Source organism: Panthera uncia, chromosome E1, assembly GCF_023721935.1.
Source record: "Panthera uncia isolate 11264 chromosome E1, Puncia_PCG_1.0, whole genome shotgun sequence".
NCBI classification, from domain to species: Eukaryota; Metazoa; Chordata; class Mammalia; order Carnivora; family Felidae; genus Panthera; species Panthera uncia.
Window position 1 is genome coordinate 53461757 of NC_064814.1, and position 19620 is coordinate 53481376.

The 19620-nt window shown below is 51.8% G+C and overlaps 1 protein-coding gene across 1 annotated transcript in view; it reads right to left on the minus strand.

Moving 5' to 3' along the window:
• The window catches only part of SHISA6 (shisa family member 6), a gene marked incomplete at its 5' end in the record, with an annotated part of 131871 nt that extends 112252 nt beyond the window's left edge, over positions 1-19619 (minus strand). Inside the window, one exon of the mRNA XM_049635359.1 lies at positions 19162-19619. Within this exon, the coding sequence (XP_049491316.1) occupies positions 19162-19619 (458 nt within the window). The remainder of the gene's footprint in view (positions 1-19161) is intronic.
• Position 19620: the final 1 nt, after the last annotated feature.

Consider the following 19620-nt stretch of genomic DNA (forward strand, 5'->3'; position numbering starts at 1 on the left):
AACTCTTCCATGCATTATACCCTATAATCCTCAAAACGACGTTATTTGGTAGATGCTCTTGGTAGCCACAATCAGTATGATGAGAATACTAAGATTTTGCAAGGTCAGCTTTATTGCCCAAGGACACACAACCAATAAGGGGTAAATCCAGATTTCCAAGACAGGCAGGCAAAGCAACAGAGGTGTGCCACCACCAAATTACCCATTCGTCCATTCGTTCATCCGCCCGTCCAACCATCTGTCCCTCCATCCACTCAGTCACATTTATTTTTCTACCTACTATCTCTCTCCCACGGTCTCTGAACACAGGGTTTTAGACAGTGATCCATCTTTGGTGGGGAAATCTGCCCAAACAGAACCCGGCTGCGCTCAGCTACCCAGTTCTACCGACCTCTGTGGGTCCTCGACACCAGCAAGCTTCGAACGCTTTTTACACTGTTTTCAGCAGGCAACTGATTTGGGCAACAAAATCTAAGCAGAACATCGACATAGACCCTTAGACCCTTGCTCTGCATGAAGCCAGAGTCCTGCTCCACGATACCCTTGGCTTCTGAAAGCAGGCAGTCCCTGGGCTTTGTGGAGTTTCTAAGTTTGAAAAGAAATGTAGGAAAAGAGTACCAAAAAAAAAAAAAAAAAAAAAAAGATAAAACTATGGAACTTCTTCTCACAATCTCCCCTCATTGAACAGGGAGTAAAACTGAGATTCCCCCCAAATTAAGTGGGGGGAACCTAGGGACTCTTAGTTCACCTGGGAAGTCTGTTTGATCTCCATTAATACTTTCCATACGAACCCCACGAACATCACTGCTCATTGAGATAGAGCCGATGAAAACCAGCCTCTGTCCTCCGCCAGATCTCTGGATTTCTGAGCCACACAAAAGGGGAGAAAGTAAGTTCTCCTAGAGCCCAATAAGTTTTTCTGTGTCAAGGGTGAAGCAAGCTGGTTCGTTTAGACCCCTACACATGCCTTTCTTCTTTCTGGGAAGAACAGGGAGACATTTCTGCTGTTGGATAGGTATGATAAAAGGCCAAACACATCAACTGTTCCCTGAATAAGCTATTCTGGTTAATGTTATTCCTGAGGACTAATGAGAACACTCTTGATCTTGAAGGATTTTCGAAATCACTTATTTTAAGAATGCAAGTTTCTTCCTTGAGAGGGGCCACCAGTCTAATCTTTAGGTCTCTTTGGAGAAGAAACGAAGCAAAATAAAGACGATTCTGGGAAACGAAGCTATTCATGTCAAAACTACGGGGCAAACCAGGAAAGGTTGGGTTTGGGTTTTGTTTTGTTTTTTCTCTTTAAGTAAATCTCTGACAGTTACTTTCATATTTCTCCTAGAAGTAGAATGCAGACATCCTACTCCAGTTAAAGTATTCTGGCTACATGGGGCGCCTGGGTGGCTCAGTCGGTTAAGCGGCCGACTTCGGCTCAGGTCATGATCTCATGGTCCGTTGAGTTCAAGCCCCGCGTCGGGCTCTGTGCTGACAGCTCGGAGCCTGGAGCCTGTTTCAGATTCTGTGTCTCCCTCTCTCTGACCCTCCCCCGTTCATGCTCTGTCTCTCTCTGTCTCAAAAATAAATAAACGTTAAAAAAAAAAAAAGTATTCTGGCTACTTGAGTCCCGGAGAAGGGAGGTTCATACTTGACCGTGACAGCCTGGGTACAGCCCGTGTCCTCTCTCACCTCATGCCCGAGCCTATTCACTGGGCAGACGGGGGGTCTTTATTCTCTGAAAATATGCACTCCGGACAATCGGAGTGACTATATTTTTAATAAACACGGACCAAGGAGAACGGCTTAATTTAGTTCTTAGTCCTGGTTCTCTCACAGTCCACTTGAAAAACACAGCTGCTGGCTTTGTGTGTGCACAAGACCGCTCTCCCGTCACAGAGAGGCTCCAAATGGGTGTGGAGATCTCCTTTGTTGTGGTAACAATGTTCGTGCACCTGCACTGAGCTGTTCGGCAGGTCTGAGCTGCCCGGGGCACGATCACAATCGGAATGCACCCTGGCCAATAAACAGTGCAGGACCCGGGCAGGGAAGGCTCAGCCCGCAGGCTCCGTGTTTTCCAGGCAAACGGGGTAAGGTCCTCTATCCAGATGGGCCCCTGTCCTGGGGCTGTGGCCTGGGGCCAGCCACGAGCTGGGCAGGGCCTAGAGGCGCATCCTATGGGGCCCCAGTTCACCCCTGAGAGCCTCACCTCCACACACTCTACTCCTTGCCTCCTGAGTCCTGTGAAAATTCACCCAGGCCCGGGAAGACTGCGTAGCAGCAACCCCAAGCCTAGGCTCTTCAGAAATATCTGGATTGTCCCGGAATGATCCAAAGACCTAGATGTGGCCAGCACAGCCACCATTTCGGACGGGGAAGACAAAAATGCTACCGAGATTGGTTACCAGAGCCACACGGGCGGCCGGGGGGGGGGGGGGGGGGGGGAGAGGAGTGAATAAATATGCCCGCCACCTGCCTCTCTTTCTCTCTCTCAAATAAACATTAAAAAAATGTTTTTGAAAAACAGGGGCACTGCGGCTCAGGTCACGATCTCGCGGTTCGTGGGTTCGGGCCCCGCGTCGGGCTCTGTGCTGACAGTTCAGAACCTGGAGCCTGTTTCGGATTCTGTCTCCCTCTCTCTCGGCCTCTCGGCCCCTCTGCCACTTGCGCTCTCTCTCTCTCTCTCTCTCTCTCTCTCCCTCTCTCTCTCTCTTAATATAAACATTAAAAATTTTTTTTTAATAAAAACAAAAATAAATGTGGCCGCCACTGCTGTTCTCCTTTGTTATCTCGGTGTGGTTTGCTTGACTTGCTGTAGGCACAGATCTAAGTCCAGAGGGGGAAGCAAAACGCAGGTAGGATAGCCTAGTGGCTAAACGCGGGATTCTGGAGCCGGACTGTGGGGCTGCTGGCCACCGGGCACATCAGTGATCTCCCGTAGCTACTTCGTGGCCTGTGGTCCTGCCTCCTCGTTCAAAAGATAAGGCTAAAATAATAAGGCCAAAAATAATGTCTACCTCTTAGAGTTATCATGGAGATTAAACGAGTTAATATTTGCAGAGCACTTAGAACGGAACTTGGCAACCAGTAAGCACTCTATAAATATTTGATTAATAAATAAATCCAAATACAACCTCCCAGTGTCTGCACAGACTCGGCCTATAGGACCACGACAAAAAAGTGGTGGGAGAGGGGTGTCCCGGAGGACTGAATCCCTGATGCCAGATGGGCAAAACTCCTCCCGTGGAGAGTGAACCACATGGCATGTGACGGCCACGGGTCATCCTGGAAAGGACCACCCACATCCCCTATCTTCCACTCAGGCCTGACTGAGGACAGGAATGCGTCTGATCACACACAGCAGCTTTCACTGCACCCTGAACTTGGATTCTGAGAGCCAAGTGCAAAGAGAGTGTCTGTTCGTTCGTCTCTGCAAGGCCATCACAAACCGTGCTTCTGCTAGCGAGCCGGGAAGCTTCGAGATAAAGTACAGCCACCGAAAAGCCAAGAGACTCCCCTCACGAACAAAACAAATCAGGATTCCAGCGGGGCATGAAAGGACAAACGTATCAAACTCACCAGGGCAACATTTTCTGCAAAGTGATTCAGCTGGGTTTTTTCTTCATTCTTCCTACCTCCCTTTTTCTTCCTTTTCCTTCCTTCCTTTCTTCTTTAAAAAAAAAAAAAATTATAGGGGAGCACCCGGATGGCTCAGTCGGTTAAGCGTCTGAGTCTTGATTTCAGCTTAGGTCATAATCTCGCGGTTTGTGGGTTCAAGCCCCACGTCGGGCTCTGCACTGACAGCATGAAGCCTGCTTGGGATTCTCTCTCTCTGTCCCCCTTCTGCTCACTCTCTCTCTCTCTCTCAATATAAATATATATGTGTGTATATATATATAGATACACATATATATACATATACATATACATACATACACGTATACATATATACACACACACACATATATATATTATACACACACACACGTGTGTGTGTGTATATAATATACACACACACATATATATATATTATACACACACACACACACGTGTGTGTGTGTGTATAGGGTTAATGGGTGGCTTAGTTGGTTGAGCACCTGACTCTTGATTTCAGCTCAGGTCATGATCCCAGAGTACTGGGATCGAGCCCCGTGTAGGTCTCCACACTGAGCATGGAGACTTCTTGAGATTCATTTTCTCTCTCTCTCTCTCTCTCTCTCTCTCTCTCTCTCTCTCTCATTCAAAATAAATAAATTGTAAATCATAAACATCACTGTCATTTCCAAGCTCAAGTTTCTTCACATCAAGGCAAACGTCAGAAGAGTGGGGCACACAGAAAGACCACCCACCATGCTCTGCATTTTAATTAATTAAGTCATTCATTCTTTCAACCACATTAGCTGAGGGCCTACCTTGTGCCAGGCACTACTCGAGCCACAAAATACAGGTGGGAACAAAATAGGCAAACCCATGCATCATCCTGACATCACGGCAGGGGAGTCCGGCCTAGCACTGGAGACCAACCAATTTCCCAAAAGGAATCTTCGGATTGAATGGAGTTTGAACGACTTGTATGTTGCTGTTGGAAATGTCACATTCGGTTTGGTTATAGAATTACAACCCCATTTCTTTCGGGTTTTAAGTGTAATTATTTATTTTGAGAGAGACAGAGACAGTGCAAGTCAGGGAGGCAGAGAGAGACAGACAGAATCCCAAGCAGGTTCTGCACTGTCAGCTCAGAGCCCGACACAGGGCTCAAACTGATGAAACCGTGAGATCATGACCTGAGCCAAAATCAAAAGTCGGAGGCTTAACTGACTGAGCCACCCAGGTGCCCCAAATTACAACCCCATTTCGATGTGAGCAACATTCGTACAGGCACAAAGACTCGAACCCGTGTCCTGTGAGGAACAGATTTGTAACTAGGGATGTTTATCCAAGAAGCAGGAAAACTGAAGCGGGCCTTGACCGCCATCTTCAAAGGGAAGTCTTGCCGTCTTACAAAAGGGATACGGCAACGGCTTGTCCCACTAGGTACGTCTCGTGCCAGAAAGCCACTGTTAGCTCCCCATCAGAATTACCAAGAATTGTGTCCTCTGAACCCATGGACTCCTCCAGGCACAGAGGGAGCCCAGCTCTAGACGCACTTGCAGAAGAGGAGGGGGACCTGGCCCCCAGAAGGAGAGGCACTAAAACACCTCTTAAGTCCCTCTCACCCAAGAGATTCTATGAGTTTAGGATGCTAAAACCAAGCAGTCACAGGAAGACATTTCCAGGTAGCATTCTCCTCCGAAGGGAGAGTACATTTTCCCCAGGGCTGTCTGCAACTCACAGGACAGATGTACTTCTCTGCTTTCCGGAACTTTTGCAGGTATGCTGAGATCAGAATGAGCCAGGGAAGAACTCACCTGCACCACCTAACAGGCCCCATCCCACAGCCAGGCTAACAGACCGGAGTGGGGGCTGGCTGAGGGACTCATACCCAAGGTCATGGGCACGGAAAGCAACACTGGTTGGGATTAGCCTGCCTCTTAGCTCCCAGGAAATGCTTCAAGGCACAGAAAGATGGAAGATGGCCCCAAAAGTGAAAGAATGGGGGCTATGCAGGTGCCCCTGGAGCACCACATATGCAGAGAAAGGTCAAAGTCCTTTCCTTTCCTATAAGGGGCTGGGTACAGTCTAGGCACATCCCATCACATCCTGCATTAGACTGCAACGCTGTCTCCTCAATCCAAACTATGGTGCTGGAGACAGTGATGTACGAGCAGGCTCCTTGGGCAGAAATGGGCAATTGAGAAAGCACAGAAGCAGCAGAGACAGAGCTCACGGTCTCTTGGAAGTGACAAAGCCACTTGTCCAAAGTCCACCTCCAGGTTCCTAATAAACCCCGGTGCCCAGCTGCTCACCCTGTGGCAAGAGGAAATGAGGTGAACCTTTTGGGTTGTGGCAGGACTCTCCACTCCCAAAGCTGAAAAAGAGAGAGTTTCCAGATGTTAAAAACTCCGGGAAAGACAGGAGAAAAGAAACAAGAAGGGGAAATCAGCAGGCATTCCCAGAGGGAATTAAGAAGGGACTTTGAAGCAGCCTGGGGTCAAGCATCACGGATTCCAGCAGGCTAATCCCAATTGAGGAAACAGACATGGAAATTACAAAAAAAAAAAAAAAACGCTCCAAAGGAAATGCATTTTTACTGTTTCCCGGGGCCATTGCAGGATTACAAACTAGGCTGGGAAACAGGAAACAGAAACCGATCTTCAGACAGCTACATCATTGACTAGGTGAGAAAGATTTGTAATTAGCATGCCAATGGTCTACGGAAGAGCCTGCTGGAAAAATCTGTCCTTCCGCGTGGTGTGTGCACCCTGCACAATCTTCACCATTAATCAGTCTGTCGCAGGTTTTTGTCAGACAGAGGAAAGAACAACTTCGCCCAGGTCCGATTTGGATAATTTCTGAATCAGCAGAGTCTGAATCGATGCAGTTTAACGAAGTTATAGCGGGATAAATTCAAGAAGGAGAACCAGAGGGAGAGAGCAAAGGAAGCAAAGGAACCTCGCCCCCCCCCACCATCTTAACAGAAGTGAAGAGAGATCAAAAGAAGGAGAGAAGGAAGAAACAAGCAAGAGTGGACAAAGACACCCGCGGGAAGGAGAAGACACATTTTAATGATCAGACTTGAAAGACGGAGAGAGACAGAAGCGACAGACCCAACTCTCTTCATGAACGCTTGAGGCTGGGAGAGGAGGTGGGCAAGAAAAGCTGGCTGCTGATGATCTGAGAACAGAAAGGCGCTGTGATTTCCCACAGCATCAAGAGCCCCACCCCCATCCCACCCCCCTCCCCCAAGCCTCTGGGGGATCATCCCCTGGCAAAGATGGGAGGGAGTGAACTACTCAGGACACAGTAGAAAGTCACAGAGTGTCAGCTGCCAGTCCGACAGGGTGGCTGGAATCCTGATTCACCCACCTGCCTACCAGCACCCGAGAGGTGGGTTTACAGGAGGCCCAGACATCAGGGTGACTGAGGACAGAGTTCCTGCCTGATGGGATCCAAGGCTGGTCTAGGAAAGTTCTCCTGGAAACAGCTCCTTTGCTATTATGGCGTTCTGCGTCCATTCCTGCCCTACCGAGGGATGACAGCAAGGGTCTGCATTCCCAAGACCTCCAAATGGGAGGAGCTGATGGGCTCTGAAACACGCTCTCAGATGCCACTCAGCATCAACAGCCGCCCCTCCTCCTCCGGGGTGGGGGGGCCCCTCTCGGGTTCAAATCCCTCCTCCCTGGGGCAGCCAGACTGAAGGAAGCTGGAAAAGGGGACAGAGTGGAAAGCATACTTCCCAGAAGAGGACATTTGGCTAAGGGGGCCGCGAATATGTCCAGAGGACAGATGTCCTAAGTAATGAGACTTTAATGCCGGAGCTAATGGGAACAGTACACGAGACCAAATGCCAAAAAAGCAAGGAATAATGAGTGTTTGGGAAGCCGGCAGAGAGCACACACTCCTCTCCCAAACGCCGGGGAGCAGGGCCAACCTTGTAGCCACCCAGAGCCTGGTTGGAACTCGGCCTCCACGGTCTCGAGGTGGGGACAGTGGCTCTGGGCCAGGGTGATCAAGGCTTCTCCTGTTCCTGTGACCAGAAGTGGGAGGGGGCTGGGGGGGAGGGGTTACTGGAAACAGGGCTCAGGAACCCCCCTCCCTGGGAGGGGGGACCTCACGCGAATGCCAAACTGCACAGGTGGTGGCATCCATGTTCATTTTCTAGAGAAATGGTTCCCACACCCACCTCAAGCAGGTAAGTGCCCCAGTCAGAGACCCTGTCCCAGAGCTGCAGGCCAGCCCCACCACTGCCCACGGCCAGGGCCACGACCAGGTCAACAGAAGTTTGGGAGGAAAGCCCGGGGCGCTGAGGGTTCCCCAGGATGCCTTCCTCTGAGCGAGCCTTTCAGGACAGAGGACCTGAGGTCACAAGAAACAGAGAAACACCTGGAAAGAATGAGGAATTAGGAAGCACGGCTAGGAAAATGGAAACGGGGGAAGGACAGGACCGGAGCGGGAAGCAGCAGTGAGCTGGCTGAAACTCTGTCTTGTGTGCACGGTGCTCTGGTTATAAATGGGGCAGGGAGGTGGGGGTGGGGGGCAGTGATAAATGGAGCTGTTTCTGAGCCGTATGTCTCAGTAATTAAAACTGGGAATGGCCCGAGGTCCATCGTCTTGCCCCCAAATCACTTCTTCTCCCTAGTGCCCCTATTATTCCAGAGCTGGGACTCGTGCAGCATTGCCCCGGGGTTCTGCCAATACTGGAAAGGTCTGTTGTTGTTTTTTTGTTTTGTTTTGTGTTTTGTGTTTTGCTGTTGGTTCTCCATTGGAATCGGGGTGTGTGGCTTTGGGTTTTTTGTTCTCTGATTTTTTACATTTTCTTTGCATCGCCTTCGCTATCCTCGACCAATATAACCCATTCTTGAAAACAAGCCTTTGCACCACACCCTGGTGGCCTTGTGCCCTGCAGGCAATGCAAGCGAGGCCACCAGCTCGGGTCTGCAGTACCCTGATCTGGGTGACCCGTTTACATCTGGGAAGATGAGAGCCAGCTGGCCCCCGAAGGAGATGGAGACTGGCACAGCTCTAGCCGTGCGACCTTGGACAAGTTACTAAGCCTCTCTGAGTTGATTTCCTCGTCTGTTCAATGGGCACCTATCCCCGGAGGGTGAAGGAAAGACGCACGGAGGCAGCTTAGGTCCAGTGCACAGCAGGGTTCCAGACACAGAGCAAGCCCTGGGGACTGAGCACTCTCCCAAGAGTCTCCCTACCACCCCCCCCCCCCCCCCCGCTTCATCCACATGACCTTGAGCCCTCAGCTAACCGAGGCCTCTGGCCCTCCTCGACACCAGCTCTCTGCAGGTGCACAGGTGATGGGCTCGTGTAGGCTTCTGGGCAACAAACCTCCCCACCATCCTGACCTTTGAGCCGAGGAAGCTGGCTCCCCAGCCACAGAGCAGGGCTGGTTCCTCCCAGGGTCCAAGAGTGCCAGAGGCTTTGCCCCAGCCCACACAGCAGGAGGGCCACCTCACCGTCCTACTAACTCCTGATGGAAAAGAGAAACATCAGCCCACCCGCCGTACCACCACCACGCCCCCCCCCCCCCCCCCCCCGCCAAAAAACGCAAGAATCGGCCACAAACTGCCCCTGTGGCCCCTTGTCACCTGCCCCACCCTCGCTCTGCTTCTGTGACGAATCTCGCACAGTGACTGTACTCTTGGGGGACCTGGGGGCCCAGTACACGCATGTCAGGAACCTACAGGCAATTCTCACGGGAAGCCCCACGTTCCTGTGCTTGCAAACATTTCTACCTCCTCGACGGCTGTCCGGCCCCGGCGGGGACCTCACGCGAATGCCAAACTGCACAGGTGGTGACATCCACGTGCAGGAAAGGGAGAGCACTGAGAAGCCCGGCTCTGACCCCAAGCCGGGCCGCATGCATTCCGAGGAAACTGGGTCCCTGTACCCTCAGAATCAAATGAGGAATCTAAATTGAGCTATCTGACTACTATCTCTTGAAGAAATGTGGGACATTCTTTTTTTCTCTTTTTCTTTTTTTCCCCTCCCTTTCTGGGCAGTCATTTGAACTATTTCCTGCATATTCAACTCCTTTCTTTTTCCAGCTCCCGCGAGGTCTGCCCCGACACACCGATAAAACGCAGAGCTGAATGTCCTACGGCCGGGGAGGTGCGGCCCCTGAGAAGTGGCCGCCACGGAGAGCCGGGCTCTGACCTGCGGGCCCCACCACTCATCACCCGAGCGCCTCTCCTGGGCTCGGCCTCTGGAGACAGCTGATGTGGATCCCAGGACAGCAGGCCTCATTGCTAGAGGCTCTCTTTACTTCCGCCAATAACCAGCCGATCGCCGATTCCGCTCGTCGGCCTCCGCCCCGTGACTTAGCGCCTCTTACAAGAATCAAATCTTAGCCCAAGAGGATAAAAATGTGCCCCGTTACAGAGAGTCAAGATGACGTGCCATGGGCTCTGAAAACACTATGACAACACTGTCCGGGGGAGAGTCGGCGTGTGGCCTCCCAAGGTGACTGCTTAGAAGGGGGACACGTTTAGGAGAGGTACACAGAATCAGGCTCCAAACTGCAGGCCTCGGAGGTGAATTTCATGTAATGGTCAGACCCAAATTTCCAGCCTCGTTAGCCACGTCCCTGAAGCCCCTTCAGCCCCCTCACCTTGTATCCACCTCGCCCCTGTGAGATGGTGGCCCAGAGCTGAGAAGGGGCAAGGCCCACACCAGTGAATGCGTTTCTGAGGCCCACAGAGCTGTCTTGTATGCAGGGGGCCATCCCGGGGGACAAACCTGAAATCACACGCACCTGGGCCCCAGGGGGGGTGTTGCCTGGAGGTCTCCCGGTCTCTGGCAAAACCAAAACTCATTGACCTGGTTAGATGGCCGCGTCCCCACCCATCTCTGGGAGAGGGAGAAAGCATTCAGACCGCACCTTCTGAATCACAGACGACCACCTCCGGTTTTACCTGATGGTCTCACAACCTTCTGGCCTGCGGGGCATCTCCCTTCTTCGATGGTCTGCATTCCTTAGATCTTATCCAAGGATTGTGCTTAGGTCAGGTTATTGCCCTTTACAAAGGGACGTGGGGAAAACTACAAGGCGACTGTGGAAGTGCGACGGAAATCATTTTAGGGGACCGTAAAATTGAATGAGGAGGGACCAAAGAAAGTCAGGGAAGCAAGAGAAGGCAGAAGGCCATTGCTCACATCCCTAAGTATCGGGAAGTTATCCGGTGTTGACTCAGAAACAGGTGCGTAGCGTAAGACAATAACAGAGTTTCCGAAACAGGTGCTTAGCGTAAGACAATAATAGACGTTCACTGCGCAAGACAAGGCTGAGAGGCAACCAGGCAGGAGAGTGGGCCCGGGACGCAGAGTGGCCCTCGGCTTCCAGGTCAAGCTCACCACCCCCAGCTGCTCCCCCCACCCCGGGGCACTGTGATCTGACCTCCCTGTGTGTCAGCTGCCTCACTTATAAAATCAGGACGTTAGGCTGCTGACTTGGCCTGCAAAAAAATTCAACGATTCTATAACGGACGACAAAATAACAGAAAGAAGGTTGACCCCTGAGCAAATCAGGCAGGGGTTAGGGGCAATGACTCGTGCAGCTGACAACCCAGGGACAGGGACACCTGGACGGCTCAGCCCGCTGAGCGTGCGACTCTTGATTTCGGCTCAGGTCATGATCCCAGGGTTGTGGGATCGAGCCCCCGGTCGGGCACTGCGCTGAGCCTGGAGCCTGCTTGGGATTTTCTTTCTCCTTGTCTTCCTCTGTCCCTCTCCCCTACATTAGCCCTCTCTCTCTCTCTCTCTCTCAAAACTAAAATAAAAAAATAATAATTTGTTAAGAAAATCCAAGTATGTTTCGAAGGGACACATGCACCGCAATGTGCAGCACTATCAACGATAGCCAAAGTATGGAAAGAGCCCACATGTCCATTGATGGATGAATGGATAAAGAAGGTGTAGTATATCTATACAGTGGAGTGTTACTCGGCAGTCAAAAAGAATGAAATCTTGCCATTTGCAACTACATGGATGGAACTGGAGGGTATTATGCTAAGCGAAATTAAAGAAAAACAAATATCATATGATTTCACTCATATGAGGACTTTAAGAGACAAAACAGATGAACATAAGGGAAACGAAAATAATATAAAAACAGGGAGGGGGACAAAGCATAAGAGACTCATAAATATGGAGAACAAACTGAGGGTTACTGGAGGGGTTGTGGGAGGGGGGATGGGCTAAATGGGTAAGGGGCACTAAGGAATCTACTCCTGAAATCATTGTTGCGCTATATGCTAACTAATTTGGATGTGAATTAAAAAAAAATAATAGGGGCGCCTGGGTGGCGCAGTCGGTTAAGCGTCCGACTTCAGCCAGGTCACGATCTCGCCGTCCGTGAGTTCGAGCCCCGCGTCAGGCTCTGGGCTGATGGCTCGGAGCCTGGAGCCTGTTTCCGATTCTGTGTGTCCCTCTCTCTCTGCCCCTCCCCCGTTCATGCTCTGTCTCTCTCTGTCCCAAAAATAAATAAAAAACGTTGAAAAAAAAAAATTTTTTTTTAAAAAAAAATAATAAAATAGGGGTGCCTGGGTGGCTCCAGTTGGTTACACGTCTGACTTTGGCTCAGGTCATGATCTCACAGTTTGTGAGTTCGAGCCCCGTGTCGGGCCCTGTGCTGACAGCTTGGAGCCCGGAGCCTGCTTCAGATTCTGTGTCTCCCTCTCTCTCTTCCCTCCCCCGCTCACACTCTTGTCTCTCTCTCCTTCACAAATAAACATTAAAAAAATTTTTTTAGGGGCGCCTGGGTGGCTCAGTTGGTTAAGCGTCCGACTTCAGCTCAGGTCATGATCTCACAGTCCGTGAGTTCGAGCCCCGCGTCGGGCTCTGTGCTGACAGCTCAGAGCCTGGAGCCTGCTTCGGATTCTGTGTCTCCCTCTCTCTCTGACCCTCCCCCGTTCATGATCTGTCTCTCTCTGTCTCAAAAATAAATAAACATTTAAAAAATTTAAAAAAAAAAACTGTTTTAAATAAATAAATTAAAAATTAAAAAAAAAAAAAAAAAAAGAAAATCCAAGTAGAATTTCTGACTCCCTCCAAAACGTAACCACAACAGCTTACTGCTGACCAGAAATCTTACCAATAACACGGCAGTCAATTAACACGTTTTGTACATTACACGCGTCATATATGGTAACCTTACGATAAAGTAAGCGAGAGAGAAGGAAATATCAAGAAACTCGTAAGAGAAAATACGTTTACAGTTCTGCAGTGTCTTTATTGAAAAAAAAGTATCCTGAGGGTACCCGGCTGGCTCAGTCCGGAGAGCATGTGATTCTGGATACCAGTGTTGTGACCTGGAGCCCCAAGCAGGAGCGTGGAGCCTACTTTAAAAACAAAACAAAACAAAACAAAACAAAAAAAGTGCAGAATAAAACTAAAAAATTAATTAATTTTTAAAAATCCACGTATAAATGGACCTACACAGTTCAAACCAGAGTCATTCAAGGGTCAACTATATTACCATGCCTTTTCAGAATGTTTTGGTTTCACTTCTTTCTTTTTTAAATTTCTTTACTGCTTATTTATATTTGAGGGAGAGAGAGACAAAGCGCGAGCCGGGGAGGGGTAGAGAGAGAGGGAGACAGAATCCAAAGAGGGCTCCAGGCTCTGAGGTGTCAGCACAGAGCCCGACGAGGGGCTCGAACTCACGAACCGTGAGATCATGACCTGAGTGGAAGTCGGACGCTCAACCGACTGAGCCACCCAGGCGCCCATGGTTTTACTTGTAGAGATAAAAAAGAACAAGAATGGACAGGCGCAATCTATCCTGAACTTGTATGAAACAAGCCTGTTCAAGGCCAAGGGACCGAGACCCTCTGAGGGTCTGCAGATAAACCCTCCTCCTGGTCTGCAGTACCTACTAGAAACGCGAGGTCAGAAATGTGACTCGGAAAAACAATGGGCTGGCGTTTCCCAACATAGGGGGTGGGGGGATCACCGCAGAAGAAGATACTTCAAAGAACGAACTTAGGGGCACCTGGGTGGCTCAGCAGGTTGAGCATCCGACTTTGACTCAGGTCATGATCTCACAGTTCATGAGTTCGAGCCCCACATCAGGCTCTGCCCTGACATTGTGGTGCCTGCTTCGAATTCTGTCTCCCTCTCTCTGCCCCTCACCCGCTCGCACTGTTTCCCTCTCAAAAATAAACTTAAAAAAAAATTTTTTTTTAATGAATTCAACGTAGACCCTAATATAGTCCTCCAGAACCACCCCTCCACCCATCGCCACAGGATGGATGTCGTCAAGGGATACAATCAACACCTCAAGACAAATCGCACCTGAATTCACAATTTAAAAAGCAGATTATGCGGGACTCAGTAGCCAGTGGCTGGCTGCTCTCTCAGCGTGTGGCGGGGATTCTAACTCACCACGGAAGAGGAGCCAGAAAGTTAAGATCTAAAGGCAATCAATCCTGCCAGGCCCTGGAGACATCAGGCAGCGCAGGGGGAGGAAGGATGAAGCTTCCTTTGGTGTGGTTCCCTTCTATTCCGTATCTTTCGTGGGCATGTCTGCCTGGGGCTGGTGAATTAACCTCTTTCCATCAGCACACTTTTTCAGCTGTCTGAACCACTGCTTCCTGCACAATGGATCTGAATCAACTGCACGGTCAATCTGATCTCTCATTAAAATAGGATGAAAACAGTGAAAAGGACTTTTTCCTCTACCTGTGTCTTGGCAGCCTAGCACTGTGGGTAGGCTCTTCCCAAGGAATGTGCTCAGAGCCTGGGGTGCGGCTGTGGGTGGGGAAGGGGGACCGATGTGCACGCCTCCTGGGCTGGGGCGGGGGGCACCGGAGAGGACAAAAGACAGCCAGCAACATGCCGGGCGGAACCCTCAAAGTGCAGGGTTTTTGAAAAGTAGTTGCGTGGCAGACATGTTAAAATCAAGAATGAACTGGGGCATCTGGGTGGCTCAGCCGGTTGAGCGTCTGACTTCTGCTCAGGTCATGATCTCAAGAGTTCATGGGTTCGGGCCCCTCGACAGGCCCCGTGCTGACAGCTGGGAGCCTGGAGCCTGCTTCGGGTTCTGTGTCTCCCTCTTTCTCTGCCCCTCCCCTGCTCATGCTCTGTCTCTCTCTGTCTCTCAAAGGTAAATAAACATTGAAAGAAAAAAATTAAAATAAAGAAACATTAAAAAAAATTTTTTTTTTTAAGAATGAGTTCTGCTGGCCTCATGTGTCCAAGGTCACACACACCTTAGAGGCTTATACGTTCTGTGGTTATAAACAGAGCTGGCCCCCAGCAGGTGGGTGGGACTTATCCGTGGAACGAAGGAATACACGTTGTGTCCACTTCTCACCCCATTACCTTCCCTAAACCCTCTTCCATGAGCCTTCCTGAACCCTTCCCCAATTTCACTGCTTTCCCCCGCAGAAACAGAAAACATTAAAGGGGGGCCTTCCATCCAAGGCAAGATTTTCTTTTTCCTGTCCTTGCAACTGCTCTGTTAGAAGTAAAACATAATAAAATTAAAAAGTTGACTCTCTGTTTAGATCGACTTGTTAGAATGAGCTCACAGTGCTTCCAAAAATGGGGGTGTTTGGGGGGGTACTCTGACAATTCATGGCCCGGGAACCTATGAAGAGAACCTCACGAAATCAGCCAGCAAAGGGGTCCTGCTATTACAGTTACCGGGTCTGTGGGCACAGAACAGACCTCTTTGGGTTTGTAATTAATTTGTAATTAATTTCTAGAGGGAGAAAAGGGGAAACAAAGGGTTCCCTGGCTTCTTCTAGAAACAACCAGAGGAGTCCAAAGACACAGGACCCTCCCGACGGCTGTAGGGTCACCTCCTGTCGCTCTTCCTTTCTCCTGGTAACATCTGCTCAGGTTCTTTGGCCCGCAACCCTGAGCACGACCCCCCCCCAACCCCAAATTCCTCCACCCCCTCCACCCCCGTACAGCGGGGGGACCCAGGGCAGGTCTGGGTCCACCACCTTGAACTAGGTCACCCAAATGGCTTCAGACCTCATCTGCTAAGTAGCCATTAAAGCTACGGTTCTTCCCTTGGAGATTCTCATGTCGAGGACGCTAATGAATCAACTCTGGGGGAGGAGGAAGAAACAGGTTTGCATGTGAGATGCTCAGACAGGGCCGGCTGCTGGGTCAAAGCCCTGCCTTGGGCGGGCAGCCCTCACTGAGCAAAGAGCCCCAGGAACCAGGAAGCGATGCAGAGACCGCTCAAGAAGCATTCAAATCGGTACCAGCTCGAGCCTCAGCCCGGGGAGGGTGAACAGGGGAAGGCGAGGTAGAGATCCGGGTGGGAAACAGGCTTCTGGCCGGGAAAGGTGGGCACCCAGCATCCAGTGGCTCCCCAGATCCAAAGCACAGCTCTGCCTTTGATCCCTCTGGCCGTCACTTTCTCCTCCCCGGGGTCCAGCTGAGTGTGACTTTGCTCATCTATCAGAATCACCGGAGAGCTGAGTTTCCCCTACAGACGCCGACTTCTACAGAAACAGGATGGCCAGGTCTAATCACTTCTGGAAAAGACTAAATCTGCTTTTCCCCTCGGGGGCCAGAGCAGTGAAAGCAAGCCCTGTTCTGAGGAATGTGTACCCTGGGCAGACGGAGGGCTGGCCAGCCCAGGGCCACCAGGAGGAGGCAGATGGCTGATCTCAGGGCTGCAGCCTCCCTTTTCTCCTCCCTCTCACCCCTTCCAACCATGCCACCAACACCCCTTTCAAGGAGGCGGTTCTCCTCCCTGGGCCCCAGCCCCTGCCGGCCCAGCTAGCCATCTACCAGAGAGAGGATCATGCCCTGGAATAAATTCTTTGCCTTTTTCAGAAATGGAAACGTCTCTGCTGAACTATTTCAAGGCACATGGAACCAGACGCACGTCCCGCTTCCTCCGCTGACCTCTGAAGAGTGAGCCTCCTTCCTCCTCCCCACTCTGCCCTGGGGGGAAAACTCACTACGGTGGGGATATTGATCTCTTCCCTTTTCCCTACCCTGGCTCCCAACAAGAAGAGCTGCGTGAAAAACTCCCCAGGATGGCAAGCGGTGACCTCTTAAAGTGTGAGCAAAGTGAAGCAACTCATGGGAACACACCCAGGAGTCGGGGAGGAGCAACCTTCAATGTGCACACTCACCCTGACACGCCTGGTGTGGGGGGGGGGGGGGGGGGGGGGGGGGGGGGGTGGGATGCTGTTGCGCCGGCGCCCCCCGGGGCCAGACGCGGTGCCCCCCCCCCCCCCCGCCGGCTGCCCAAGGTCACTCATGGAATGTCCTCGATGAGTAGCTCATGCTCCGTCCCCTTCCCCCAAACACAGAGACAGGCGTCATCCCCTACTTAACAAGCATCAGTATGGTAGTTTCCAAAGCCTTGAGCAGGCAACATTGCAGCTGCTGGAAGAGGTGCTGTGAACTGAATAAAATCAGGAGGTGAATTTGAGGCAGAAACGTCCCCTATTTACATAATGGTCTGAGGCTGAATTCAGCTCCCTTACCCTGGTCACCTGCCTTCCCCGACCCCAGAGACAAACTGCTCTAATCGCATCACCAGTCACAGGGCCATCCACCCACACACAGACCAGCACCCTAGTTTGGGGTTGGGGAAGGGGGTCGGTGGGATGGGGAGGGGAAAAATCACCGAGAGGGACAGGGACATCTCCAGGGTCACAGTCCCGGAGAACACAGGCCAGCGCCAGCATCCAAAGGCCATCAGCATCCTCCCAGGTCATGATGACTCAATTCAGGTCATCAAGGTCAGGGCAGGGGAAGGCTCCGTCTAAGAGAGCACAGAACAAAGGCTCCGAGAAGAAAGAAACCCAAAGAAAGGTCTGTGGGCACCAGCCAGCAGGAAGCCACAGCCATAGTGGGAAGGCGGCGTGAGAGGCCAGGAGCCCAGGAGAAAGGTGAAGAGGCCTGAAGGCACAGAGAGGGGGATGATTTGGACCAGGACCACCTGCTTCACAGGCAATTCCTTCTCTGCTTTCCAAGAGGAGCCAAGAGCGAGAATCCAAAGGGGACACCGACTGACTACACATCATTGTCTCAATCCCTCCATCAGCCCCCAGGACCAGCCAGGCACAGACTCACTACCTGGAAGAGAAGATGGGGTGCAATGGGGGGGTCAGTGGCACCTTGGGGTGTCGAGTGAAGATTACGAACGGTTTTGGAAGCACCCAGTCCTGACACCCAAGAATGTCACTGTGTAAGTACCCAAACTTCGTGCGTCTGACTCCATAAAACCTGCCAGGGAACATCATCTTTTCTCAACAGCTTTAAAGGAAGAAAAAAAAAAATCACGCCCAGAAATTTCTATCCTCCTTTCTCTCTCTTCATCAAGGTACCGGTGATTTACGACGTCCACAGCAGCAAGGGAAGGAGGTTTCCAGGCCAAAAGGATAACAATCAGAGTGTAGAGACGAGCTTCAGGTATATGGCTCAGGGTGGGGACCGGCTAGGCAAACTCAGAAAGAGGACGGGTCAGCGGGAGGGGGGTCCCAGTTACCAGCCGGTGCCCGCACCATGTGCCAAAACCGGAGGCAGGTCCTGGGGCACGGTTTGTTTCCCCGAAAGACTCTGCTGAACCAAGTCTGGTCATTCATTCATCACCACCACCAGGGGACTAGAAACAGAGCTAACTCTGCCTCCCCTGGGTGCATTGGTCCCCGAGTGGTGAAGACAGTCTGGTTTCCCGTTCTTTGGGCTCCGACCTCCCTAAGGACTCACTGGGGGCTAGGGTGGTGGGATGGGAGGCAGTCAGGGTAGGACCAAGCACTACCATATTCTGTGCTCTTGGCGTAAGTTTTGGTAGGAGGCTTCCCCCACCGGCCCCCTAACGTAAGCTGGAAACACTGCCCACCAGGTTTAGCACAGCAAGAATGTTCACTCAGAGAGTTCTGCCTACAGGGTTTGAAAGAACAAGTCCTCCAATCTCCGCAAGAAAATGAGCATCCCATTTGGGCAGGATGTAATGAAGAGACACCATCTGCCCTTGGTCCACTCGGAACGGATAGATAGATCTTTACCCCTTCTTATCCCGGGGGGAAAACATCCTTTCCAGATCACCCCCAGCTCTCACACCCAGAGAACATCCGATTTATACTAAATCGCTTGGTACTCTCTCCTGTCAGCTGCCGGCATTGTTCAGAACCCTAGTCTGAAAGACGCTGTGCTGGTTCCACTCAGAAAACCGAATGCAAGAGAAACCTATGCCAAAGTGCCCACTTGCCTGGAAAACTGAACCCTGGACCGCCACCGCCACCCCCCTCCCCCAGTCCTGCCCGGCCATCCAGAATTCTACAATTTGTAAAATTCTTATACTCCAACTCCACGAGTTCCACGGCTCCTTACTCTGCCCCTGCCACCAAAGCATGCGTTCTGGGTTCTGCAGAAATGGTGAAAAAAGGAAAGAGGGCTGTGATTTATCGCATGTCAGGGGAGCAAGGGAGAAGCTGGGTTTCGGAGAGCCAGAGAGCTGTGGCGACGCCGCCGCCGCCGCGGCCGAGGGTGAATGAAGAAGGGCCGGGCCGGGGGGGACGCGCGACAGGAGGGAGGGGCGAGGCGGCGGGAGGCTCGGGGAGCGGGACCTCTCACCTGTGGATGTTCATCTCCCGCGGAGGGCGGTGGGCCTTGTCGTAAGACACCTTGGCGAAGACGCCGGCCACGATGACGAAGGCGATGACCCCGCAGGTGATGTAGACGGTGAAGTTGGTCCTGTCCTTCTCCGGGTCGTACTTGTTCTCGGGCCCCGGCGACACCACCTTGGTGCTGGGCGTCTGCACCCACACCGGGCTCTGGTAGTTGGTGCACTGGCGCTGGTCCAGCTTCTCGTGGCGCTTCTTGCAGCAAAAGCGGTAGTAGCAGGTGCCGCAGCAGTACAGGTACCCGCTCTCGCTGTTGTTGCACTCGAACTCCTTGTCGTACTGGCCGCTCACGTCGTAGTAGCCCCAGCACGTCTCGTAGGTGACGGCCGCGCTGGCCGCCGCCACCGCCGCCGCGGGCTGCCCCCGCCGGCTCCCCGCCTCGGGGCCGCCGGGCGCCCGGGCGGTGCCG